The sequence below is a fragment of the Talpa europaea genome (genome assembly GCF_964194135.1).
Source record: "Talpa europaea genome assembly, chromosome: X".
Classification (NCBI taxonomy): domain Eukaryota; kingdom Metazoa; phylum Chordata; class Mammalia; order Eulipotyphla; family Talpidae; genus Talpa; species Talpa europaea.
The window spans coordinates 85,206,441-85,218,954 of record NC_140081.1 but is presented as its reverse complement, the minus strand read 5'-3'; the positions used below and the strand labels follow the sequence as shown (position 1 = coordinate 85,218,954).

Here is a 12,514-nt window from a genome sequence, read left to right as displayed (position 1 = left end):
CCCAAAAAAAAAACTGAACTCACAGATACAGAGAACAGATGACTGGCTGGCGTGTGAATGAGGGTGAAATGGGTGAAGGGTCAAAAGGTACAAACTTCCAATTATAAAATAAATAAGTCCTGGGAATGTAATATACAGCATGATGACTATAATTAATAATACTGTATTATATATTTGAAAATTGCTAAGAGAGTGGATTTTAAAAGTTCTTACACAAGAGAAAATATTGTCACTATGTGCGGTGATGGATGTTAACTAAACTTATAGTGGTGAGTATTATATAAATGCAACATATAAATGTGGAATCAATGTTGTACATCTGAAACTATTGTTATAAGTCAACTATATCTCAATAAAAAGGTTGTTTTCAAAAATAGGTAAATTAAATGTGATATATTCAAGAAAAAGAGAAAAGTTCTTATAAATGCCTTAATAATGTCGTAATTTCCTGATTGAGAGTAATATTCTTGCCAATTGTAATAATCTGATTCTTATGACAGCACATTAATCCAGTGAAGCCTCATTTATCTAGCCCACATAAGTTTTAGTGCTTAAATAATTAAAAAAGAAAAAAGGGGTCACCTTTATGGATGGTTATTGTACTATACAGTCATGTAGTGATATTTCTGGGCTTTATGAAATATGTGTGACTTAAATTTCCTATTTTGTCCACTAAATATCCCTGCCCACTGAAACTTCAGAAACAGTCCTATATATTTATATTACATCCTTAATATGGAATAGTAGTAGCTCCACTCCCCCTCCCACCATACCCTGGCAACCACAATTCTATTTTTTGTTTCCATGAGTTTGACTAATTTAGTTACCTTGTAAATGTAATCATAAATTATCTGTCTTTTGTGACTGGTTCATTTCACTTAGCATAATGTCCTCCAAGTTTGTCCATGTGATAGGATTTCCTTCTTTTTAAAGGCTGAATAATATCCCATTGCATTATATACCACATTTTCTTTATACACTCATTTGTTGATATTTGGATTGCCTCCACCTCTTGGATATTGTTAATAAGACCGCTATGAATACGGGTGTGCAAATATCTCTTGGTGAACCTGTGTTCAATTCTTTTGGATATGTTCCCAGAAGTGGCATTCATGGATCATATGGTAATTCTATTTTCAATTTTTTAAGACTCTCTGTATTGTTTTCCATGATGGCTGCACCATTTTCACACCCTCCCGCAGTGGATGGGCAAGGATTCTAATCTCTCCACATTCTGGCCAACACTTGCTATTTTCTGGGTGCGTTTCCCCCCCCCACAGTGGTTATTTAGTGGGCATGAGGCAATCTCTTCTGGTTTTAATTTGTCTTCTCTAATGATTAATGATATTGAACATCTTTTCATATACTTGTTGGCCATGTGTATATTTTCTTTGGATAACTGTCTACAAGTCGTTTCCCATTTTTAAATCAGATTATTTGGGTTTTTGTTGCTGTTACATTTTAGAAGTTCTATATATAATCTGGATATCATTTTTCTTACTATTTCATCAAATGCATGTAACTGCAATTACCTCAATATAAAGAGTACTCAAAAATAGAAAAATAATACTATTTACAGTTTAAGTGAAGATTATCTAGTGTCATTTGTCACTTTTGTAGTGGTGAAAAAAAAAGTTATAAAGATATATTTAAGAAAAAGTAGCAAATGCAGAAAATAGACACTTTTATTGTCAGTCTTATTAATCCCAAATATATAAGCCATATTCTATATTAGTGACAATCACCTACTAGAGAATGTTTTTTGATTGGAATAGGAAATAAAGAGGATAAGCTACACAAGGGAACCATGCTAACATATTTGGTTCATTCTTCATTTGCAACATTTAAGAGTTGCTTTTTCAGTTTATTAAAGATTTATAACAGTAAAAATCTTTAGTTTTAAATAAAATCTCATGCTTTAAATAAGCACATTAAAACATAGTAAAGATTTCATCCTTTTCACAAAAATTAAGAATCCCCACCAAATGAAAAATGCTTACAAATTTGCAACTAGAAGGATGCCACATGGTACCATGTGACTCTAAACAGATGTGGCTTTTTAAATGAGAAAAATCCCCACACACATCTCCAGCGGTATCTGAGTTACAGCTTCTGGAGTTGTTCCTTTTAGAATTTTGCCATGGAAACCATGGCTTTTACAACTGCAGTTATTGCAGAATTTACTCCTATCCATATTTCCTTAACTTGCTATCCTGCCTAAAACAGATGCCTCAAAAACATTTAATATCCTTTCGTGGCGTAATGAGTGCAGTCAATACCCCCACAGAAGCCCTATTTTCTGAGGAAAACCTTGAGATCCTTGGAGCATTAGTCACTATCAGTACTATTTTTTGGCCCAAACTAGCCTACAAAAAAGCCAAGTGCACTTCAAATGGGTTGGTGGGGGGAAGCAGTGGGGCCTGTAACCTCAAGAACAGTGTAAGAAGCATGCTCCAGAGGCTAAGTGTCTCTTTGTTTGATGTTAAAACAACAGAAAGAAAAGGAACCAAAAAGAAACAGTAAGCAAATTCCATCCTTCCAAATAAGTTTTCAGATTTTTATATATCCTGATACCAAGTGCTCTTTGACTCCATTAAAAATGCTTAGTCCATTATCTATTTTTCATTTCTGTCCTATTTGAAAGATGAGTAGATGGCACAGACTTCACTTACCTAAAAGAGGGAGTAAAACTGGGTAGTTGTATGGCATCACAAAGAGGTTTACACAAGTTAAAGTCGTACTGGCTTTTAAATAACCAAATGGATATCCAAGTTCATTGTATTTTCCACTGCTAGTAACAAATACCTGAGAAGAACACAAAGCAATGTACACTTAAAACAAGGATTTTATGTAAACCAAATTCACAGCAATATCCCATAGTGACACTTACGGTACAATTTCATTATAACATAAAATTACATAGCCTGTGGTTATGTCAAAATAGATCATACTAAATAGGAATGTCCAGCTTGCAATTCTTTTTTAATTATATTAAGAAATGAACTGCACTATGAAATAACCATTCAGAGACCACAGGCTGCAATACCCAAATATTTACTTGGTTAGCACAATGGAAAATAAGGCTGAAATTCTGCTAAGTGAGACCAGCCAATGAAAACAAATTGACTTCTCAAAAGTATAAGAGTGGAGACTTTTAGGAAAATAGACCATGGGCCCAAGTCTAAAGCATTTGATTATAAAAACAAAGCCCATTTAAAGGATTACGCTAATACTGCTCATGTGTACTACTAGCAAATCTTGCTGTATATCCCTTTGATGCTCCATTCCCCTCCCCATTTATGCATTTTTCAGTCCATAAATATTTATTAAGTAGCCTCTTACTTAATAAATAAAGCCAGGCACGGGTGCTAGTTATTTTGAGGCAAGGGGATACTTTGGTTCATCTGGAAGTCATTTTCTCTTGTAAATTATATTGGTAGAGCAAACACTTAAAATATTAATCTTTATTCCATATAATTTAGTCCTTACTGATTTCCTGAGTTGGCATATATTATATTTTCAGCCTCTATACACTTGTTATACTGCGCTGGAACCTTCTAGCTACTCTCTGTTCCATGTTCACTTTTTTCCCAAATCAGGGCATTAGTATTAATATACTAATGGGACTTATAAACTGTGTCCTTTTCCAATGTCCTTCAACAGAATCATTTAAGACAACAGTTATACGCTGCTGTTGAACAGAGTCTATTTACCTGCTAACTCTTGGTACTAGCGATATCAGCTAATGGTCCACTAAATTCTTACTACATTTAGGTATAGCGAAGAATAGGTCTTTCCTATATAATTTATGGCTCCATAAAACAGTGAGTTATGCTAAAACATGACTCATGCTAAAGACTCATGATCTCTATCGGATCTCATGTCTTAATTTGAACTTTAATAGAAATGGTTAACTATAACAAAAAATGTTTGGTTACCCCCTATTTCCTAAGTGTGTATGTTACAAGAGAGGAAAAAGCATCACGAGGCATAAAAAAGATTCATCCGTACCGCCATCAAGTGTTAGACTGATTCTCTAGGAAAAATGCTGTTTTTTTGTTCCTTCCTTCCTTCCTCCCTTTATTTCCTTCCTTCCTTTCCTCTCCCTTTCTCCCTCCCTTCTCATCCTTTTTTCGTATAAGTCCCTTGAGTTTATCCAAATTCTTTACCACATGAAAATTAATAGAATTTGGGGGTTCAAAGGCGTCATTAGGGGCAGACCATCTAGCTCAGCGAAAGTAAGCACTCGCTCCAAGGCAACATAGCTGGTAGCAGAGCTAGGATTAGAATCCAGTCTCCATTATAGTTTTGCCAAATTTCCTGGCTCCTGATTCATCTCATTCCTTTTCACTCCCACTAAGTCACCGTATTAAAACTACTCTACAGCAAAGTAACATAAGGTACAGAAGAAAGACAGCACATATCTGAGGGGTGGTACTGGAAATGAGGACAGGATTTTTAAAGTTTCTTTCAATAAGCTTTTCAAGGGATGTGCTATATAGAAAAGAGTTTTTTGGGGGGAAAAGTACAATTTGTAATTTTATTTGCTTTTATTGTAAATATTTTTTCAACCCATTAACTCAAACCTCTTATTTTGATTTGAAATTAGTATTTTAAAATCCTTATTTCTACATTTCTAGCACCTTTAAGTGACTTGCATTGAAATATAAACATGCATTTAAAAAGGTACATGAATTGTAGGTATATGGCTCAGTGAGTGTTCACATGTAATCAGCACCCAGAACAAGAAATAGAAGATGATCAGAAACTCCCTCATGTCCTTCTCTGGTTGCTACCCTGCACCCCCAAGGGAAACCACCATCCTGACTTTTTAAAAATTTTTTATTTTATATTATTCTTACATCATTTTTCATTTTTGCACGATATATGCATTTTCATTTTGGTTATATTCCCCATATAATTGCACCTCCCTTATTTTGACCCTAATCCTTCCTCTCCCCCCACCTCGTAGTGTGTCTCTGGTTTACAGTTGCTTGTTGATTTTGATTTTTTTCTTTATTATAGTTAGTCTTTTTCCTGGTCCCTTATTTAGGTTCACTCATAGCAGGAATTTAGAAAACCATCCTCACTTTTAACAGGGTAACTTTTTTTTAGCTCTTGTTGAACACACATAAAGTAAAATCATATATGTGATCTTTTATGTCTGACTTCTTTTGCTCAGTATCATATTTATGAGATCGTTCTCTTTCTTGCACGTTTATATCCTTGCACGAAGCCTGTCCCTTTCTTTTCCACACAGTTTTAGCAACTTTGAAGAATTCAAGTAGCCCAAAGACAGCTAGTGGCAATAATCTGACATTTTAGGATGAAACAGATGACAGTGTGAAAGTGTTCCTTGCATAAATAGAGCCTAACAATCACTGACTGCTGTGTGGTGCTGTAGTTTAGAAAGAGAATAAACATTCTCATAGCGTAGGATTTCCTTATTCTACTTAAATAAAAAGAGCTGTGACTGCCATGTCTGGATGTTTATGAATTAAAATCCAAAGGTGGAATCTACTAACCAGTCAGGAAGCCCTTCTGGCTGAAGTCAGACACTGGGAAGAGCTAGTATGCGTGCATTTGTCTGTGCATTTGCCTCATCCCAGTAAACTCGCACTACGCAGCCCGTGCGTACTTGCTACCGCAGGAAGGGTTTGATTACATTACACTAACAGTGAAAATAGCTTCCGGGCTTACAGTTCTTTTTCTTTTGCCAAAAATATCCTATACATATAATCTGTCAACTTCAAATTAAGCCTGAAAACCTTGCTTTAGGAATCCACAGCTGAAGGCAATGGTTAGGCTTTCTAAATCTGGGGTCTCTGAATGGGAGTCCTCCAAATCCCCAAATCCACAGATTTCATCAGCTTTTACTGCCTTTACTGGCAATAAGCAGTAGGCTAATGCTTCATATCAGTCTGAAATTATTGGCATGGCCCTGTTGCTTACATGGTAGCTTTTGCAAGAAACACTATTAACAGATTCAGCCAAATTATCCCGATTAATCTTTGAAACTTCTTAAAATAATTCCCAGAAACCCGAGAGGTTACAGAAACATTTAGCCAACAGTTAAGGATAAGTACCTGCCAGCAGGTATGGGGAGATTTTCGTTCCAGGATGTACTGAGTTAAAGGTGAAGGTTCAAGTTCATATTTGTCAAAGGGAAGTTTGTCTATTACCATTGGTTCACAGTCTATGCAGGAGAACCTCACAACAGGATGAGATGTTCGTGGAGGCTAAAAAACAAGAGGGGAAAATAAGTCTATTATCAAGCAAGAGTACATTTCTGACAATTATACAACCCCCTTTGTGGTTTGTTAAACCATAGGTGAGATACAGACTAGTGTTTTAAGAAGGAGGGCTCCTGCTCTTTGGACATCATCATGGCTTCCATGGGTGGGGAGTCAGATTCTTTATCTCTACCATTGGGAAAAGGAAAGGAAAATTATAACACTAATAACAACAATTTCAGTAAAGTAAAAAGACTGCTTTGAATATGTTTAAGAAGTCATTATGATCTGTAGGATGAACCCTGAATTCTGGATCCATGTTGTGACCTCCAAGAACTACCTGCCCTTCACTGATTTGTACCATGAGGTTATAGAGCATCCAGGCACTACCAGCAAAGAAGAAATCCATGAAACTTCTTAATGAGGTAATGACAGACTTGGAACCACCAACAAGCAAGATGAAATTTTGTAAAGGCATGGAAAGGGCAACACAGAACCAGAGAGATAATCAGCCGTCACAACTCCAGGGCACAGATGAATTTTTCCAGCATTTCTCACACCCTTATGCTTGCCTTGAACAGCTGGAGCTGGGATGCTTTTGGCTGGGCTGCAAAGGCCTGCGTGCCAGGATACCAGAGCAGACTGATGGCGCACCCGTTTCACTAACAGGTTTCGCTTGTGGGAATGGAGAATACCAGAGAGAAAGATGAGGACAATAATGGTACTCTGGAGAGATAAGGAGATAGGACAAGTTCCCAGGACAAGGGTGAGAAGTGGTTCTAATCTTGCTGAGAGATCTGTAAAGCTAATATGAATGTGACAAAACTTTCAATTGCTTTATAAAAAGGAAAACCCTGATGACTAGTTTTTACACTTTACAAGCTTATAAGATGTTCTGGGGCTGAGATAAATAGGCCTCAAATGTGCTTTTAAAGTGGCAGGAATGGAGGGCCTCCCTGGTGGCTGAAGGGGTTAAGTCTCAGCACTATGAAGCTGTTGACAGCCACTGCAGCATTAGTTCGATCCCCTGCCAGGGAGCTGACCCACATGGTGCAGCAGACCTCTCCTGTCTCGCCCGCTACTCCCCTCAGCAGTGTATTTCAGTCAGTCTGCTTGTTCTGCTCCCCACTCTGTCTCTGGTGAATCCTCTCACCCTCCCCCCACCTATGGCCTACACCTCAGCTCTTGTATGCATAAATAAATCTTTTAAAAAATAAAGTTCAAGGAATGGTAACATGAGCCACGTGTAACATGGAATTTCTTTTATTCTAGTTTCTCCTGGTATTAATTTGAATTAAACTTGAGAAATATTTCTGGCTTATTAGATTTAAATCTATGAAAAAGACAGTAAAGACATGAACAAAGCCCCATTGCTAGGCATCATGTAGTAAATCCCTAACTACAACATTCACTGTGGAATTTGAAGGGACTGAGAGCAACTGGGCATTGCGTTGACAAGGGTGCCACCTTGGGGCCCCAAGTGAAGCAGGAAGAGATTTACCCTCACCCACAGCAAGGGCTGAAATGGCTCTTTAGTCTTACATTCAGGTTTTTTATGTCCACTCCTGAAAAAAAAAAAAATGGAGGAGCCTAAAAACAGTAATCAGGGGAAACTGCAGTTCATGTTAGAAATTTCTGAAACTTAGATGGAATACAGATTAGCTGAAGCAGGCAGGTGCTAAGCTAGAGAAGAGATCTTTTTGTGCCTCGTCTTCCCCACCCCACAAGAAGGATTCTGCTGACCTTTTTATATAGCCTGGGGAGAGGGAGGAGGAAGAGAGAGTGGGTTTCATATGGCTTCCTTCATTACTACACACCATCCTTCCCTCCCCAAAAGCCAACTCCCCTGGTACCAGGGGTAAAGATAACATCAAACCCTCTTCTCCAAATGTAGTGAGCAAAAAGACAAGCCCTTGCTTAAAGATCATTCTGAAAATATTGTTTAGTTACCTGTCATTATAAGGTACACTGCCAAGACATACAAATTTATCGGCAACAAAAAGGTCCACAAAGTCCTACTAGGTGTGTAATGACTCCTTAGGAGGAAATAGAATGACTTCTGTTTTGAATGTTTCTAGAACCTATATCCAAGCAAGGTGCAAACTATGTTCTCATTTCCTGAGGCTGTACATGAAAACCAATGCCAGCAAATTTTAGACATTGTACTTACCATGTAAATCAAGTCAGCTGCTCTGAAATAAAAACCAAGTTACGATTGCAACAGCATCAAAATAACAATACTTTTTTAAAAAGATTTATTTATTTTTATACAAGAGCTGGGGTACAGGCCAGAGGCACAGGAGGGTGAGAGGATTCACCAGAGAAAGAGCGGGGAGCAGAACAGGCAGATGACTGAAATATACTGCTGAGGGGAGCAGCGGGCATGACAGGAGAGGTCTGCCACGCCTTGTGGCCATGTGGGAATCCCCTTGGCCGGCCAGGAATCGAACCAGCACTGTAGAGGCAGTGGACAGCTTCAAAGTGCTGCGCTCAACCCACTGTGCCACCGGGGAGGCCCCAATAATGACACTTTTATATCCAAAGAGGACAGTTCAAGTGGCAAAGGCAAAAAGAAAGAATGAAAAGTGCCTGAACAGAAGAGAAGTTCTCCCTTGCTCTTAAGTACAAGCTAGAATTCCACAAGAGATAGAAGGCATGGATTTAAAGCCTCAAAGCTATTTTAAAAGATTTACTGTAATCAGAAAATTAAAAATCCAGAAAGTTTAACATTTTGTTTCATGACACTTACTAGTGAAGGTAAATTCTGATCTGGCCAAAAAGATTCTGGAATTGGCCAATGTCCAACAGGAACGCCAGTTTTAGAGTTAGGTCGTACATAAATGAGCTTATGACAACTGTGCCATGGCTGAGCAGCAAATGAATTGCTTGGCCTAGCTGAATCCACACATCCATCTAAAAGTTAAACAAAAGACAGACTGAGGCATGAATTTCTTTTCACAGCTGCTGATCTTCTCTTACAAATTTTTCAGCTGAAAACAAAGCAGAGGACAAAACCAAAACAGTGATTCCTGAGAAATGGAAGAAAGAGTAACCACCAGGATTTCTGCATGTTCTCTCCAGCAACTCTTTCCATCTAATCTATCCCCTCGAATACAACTTCCACCCCCTTATCCTTAACCTACTACCAAAATATGCAGTTATATGAAGAGCAATTATAAAACTAGTTTTCACTTTTCTGAGATTTGGACACATAATGAATTAAACACACCAAACCACTACACAGCTATTTTTCCAAATTAAGCAAATGAAATTATTCATCCCCTGGTATAGTTTTACATTTTTGGAATCTGCCAAATAGGTCATAAATTCTATTTAGATACTTACTACTCACACGTCAGTGAAAAGAGTATTCTTTACTACACAGAGCCAATGGTCACAGAACAAAAGCTATCCACATTCACTCAATGGTAGAGAAGTGCTGACAATACAATCTACGTTTACGGTTGGGGGCGGGAACACAAAGTTAATGCATCAAGTATATTGTGGTCTAATCTGTTATAGTTTTCGTGTCCACCATTAACATTCCATGGAAACTGGGCATTGAATCATACTCAATAATGTATCCTGAATGCATTTTTTAATTATTGAATTTTTAAATGAATTATTTAATTATATTTCATTTGCCCTGCCTGTAATAGCACAAGAGTTACATCACCCTTAATGTGATGATTCATGAGCCTAAATTGTATTTGTAAAAGTTATGTTTTAATGACTTGAGTCTCATTTTTCTTAAGCTATAGATCATTTGGTTTCCTTATTAAGTATTACTTTAGACAAGTAATTACTTTAGATCAGGATACTGACTGGGGGCCCATGAAGATCTAGGGAACACATGTACAGTCAGGTCTCACTTAATGACGGGGATACAGTCTGAGAAATGCATTGTTGGGCAATTCCATCATTACATGATTGTCATAGAAAGTACTTGTAGAGGCCTAGATGTTCGAGCAGACTACACACCGAGGCTCCACAGTGTAGCCTATTGAGACTGCCATCATATATGTGATCTGCTGTTGACCAAATGTTGGTAAGTGGTGCATAACTATAAGAGAATTCCCTTAAGCTGAGCTCACAATGCTGGGAATGTGCATTTTCCTGAAGAGAGAATTCTCAAATTCCATCAGAATCTCAAAGATTAAGAACAGTTGACAAATGGGAAGTGGAACAACTAAAAAGTAAATCTGAGCTATTTACGTGGCACCAAATCCAGTAGACCAGTATAAAAGCTGAAAGTTCATGGTAAGGTAACAAACACAAAATGATGGATTAAGCAGTCAATGGCTAGCACTATAACATGTCCTTCTTGTACATTAATTTAATTTAAAATAGGCTGTGAACAGGAATCTAGAAAACTTAAATAAGAGACCAGGAAAAAGAATAACTATAAGAAAGTAAAAATCAAAATCAACAAACAACTATGAACCAGAGACACTCTATGGGGGGTGGAGGCGGGGAAAGGAGGGATTGGGGTCAAAATAAGGGGGTTGCAATTGTATGGGGAATATAAAAATAAAATTAAAACTAAAAAAAAAAAATAAAATAGGCTGTGAGGCCTATCTTCGATGGCAAGTGTTCTTAAATTGGTGTCCAAGAAACCACTGGAATTAAAACAAAAGTGTCAATCTGTGGCCTATGTCTGTTTTCCTAGGGAGAGGAGTTCTCTGTTTTTCCAACAGTTTTTTAAAGGAACCCAGGAAAAAAAATAGCAAAAAGATCAGAAACCACAAGGACCCACCACTTCAAACAGAAATGTGTCCCTCTGCCCCCTTCACTTCCCTAGGCTGCTACCACTGATTATGTACAAGGCAATTAAAATGCAATGATCAGATCAGAAAAGCACGGTGGTAATAGAGGGGCACAACAGTATGTATGTATGTATGTGAGCTGGCAGAAACGAGGAGAAGCCATAGCCTAGAACACTGCTCTGTGGAAGTTTTGTAATGCAGGTACAATGTGAGGGAAAAGTGCCTTTCCCTATACAAAAGTAGCTTTGCATTCATGTATTTTGAGATGATGAACTTTCATAAAACTTCATTTGAAGAAAGATGGCTCAGCAATTAAAAGGCGGCTGGTAGAATACTGGTACAGGCTCTCACAGAACTAGCATTTCCTGGGTAAACATTCACAATGTCTTGCTGACCTGTGGTAACAAATGCAAACTTTATAAACATAGCCTGGCACTTCTCATAAGACCCAACCCAGATTACTAGTTAAGTGTTAACTCCATCATGAATCTACAGAAACTTCGTGAACAGAGGTGAATGATTGTCATCTCAAGACTGGGACCAAGGAGTGTGAAATGGATAGGAAGAGAAGAAAGTTTCTTAAGTAGACTTGACATTAAATTAGAGTTGCTAGAATTTGGCCACTGACATGTAAACAAAATGAATGAAGGGCAGTTATTCGGATGGGTGTTTGTAACCACCTGAATGCATGTCGACAGTGAAGACTGATGTAATGGCTTCTCAATCTCAAACCACTCTTTTATATACCACTTTAGAGTTAAAAAAAATGTTATCAACCATACCTTCTCCAATAGGAAGTGGATCTGGTCCTGTTTTTTCAAAGTTAATAACTACACCACTCTGAACTTTTTGAACTAGAGATTCTAAACATTGATTCAACATTCTCTGTGTTCTAACACAGTAGGAGCGACCTATAGTAGAAGGGGGAAAAAATAGTACAAGTTTGATCAAGTAAAATACTATTTAATAATGCAAGCACTGAAGTCCTAAAATATAACTTGAAATAATCCTAACTACACAGGCAGCAAGCATTGCACTAATGATGAGTTTAAGCAGCAGAGTTAAAAGATTTTGAAGGAAAACAAGACCAGATACGGCACTTAAGAAAAACTACACTTTGCTGCCCTGAATTCCTCCCTTAGGAATATTAATTATGATCAATACCTCCTGTGACTTCACACATCTGTGTGATGGCAGATTCATCAGTTGGTACGCTCCCTAATTGCTCTGGTTCAGTAGCTGCTAATCCAGGCAAGCGCAACACCAGGGCAAATAGCCTTTGATCCCAACGAAAAGGTTCTTTGGTTAGTTCACTTCCAGGCAGAGGAGAATTCAGAGGAAGATGAAGCTAACAAGGCAAATTTGAAATGGCTCATCATAACAGCGTATACAAAAATGAAGACGACTTCAATTTTCTTTCACATACTCAATAAAATGAAGCAATCTTTCAAGGATTACCAAGATGGAAGGTTTGATCAAACTTATTCTTAACTGGAAATTTATGCCTTCCACAGA

At 37.6% G+C, this 12,514-nt stretch overlaps 1 protein-coding gene across 5 annotated transcripts in view; it reads right to left on the bottom strand.

The window, feature by feature from the left end:
- LOC311187128 (integrator complex subunit 6-like) overlaps nt 1-12,514 on the bottom strand; it is a gene marked incomplete at both ends in the record, with an annotated part of 53,286 nt that overhangs the window by 16,209 nt on the left and 24,563 nt on the right. For all 5 annotated transcript variants that reach the window (XM_084258391.1, XM_084258392.1, XM_084258393.1 and 2 more), the window contains 5 exons: nt 2,673-2,805; nt 6,087-6,239; nt 8,983-9,146; nt 11,782-11,910; nt 12,164-12,347. In XM_084258391.1, the coding sequence (XP_084114517.1) occupies nt 2,673-2,805; nt 6,087-6,239; nt 8,983-9,146; nt 11,782-11,910; nt 12,164-12,347 (763 nt within the window). The remainder of the gene's footprint in view (nt 1-2,672; nt 2,806-6,086; nt 6,240-8,982; nt 9,147-11,781; nt 11,911-12,163; nt 12,348-12,514) is intronic.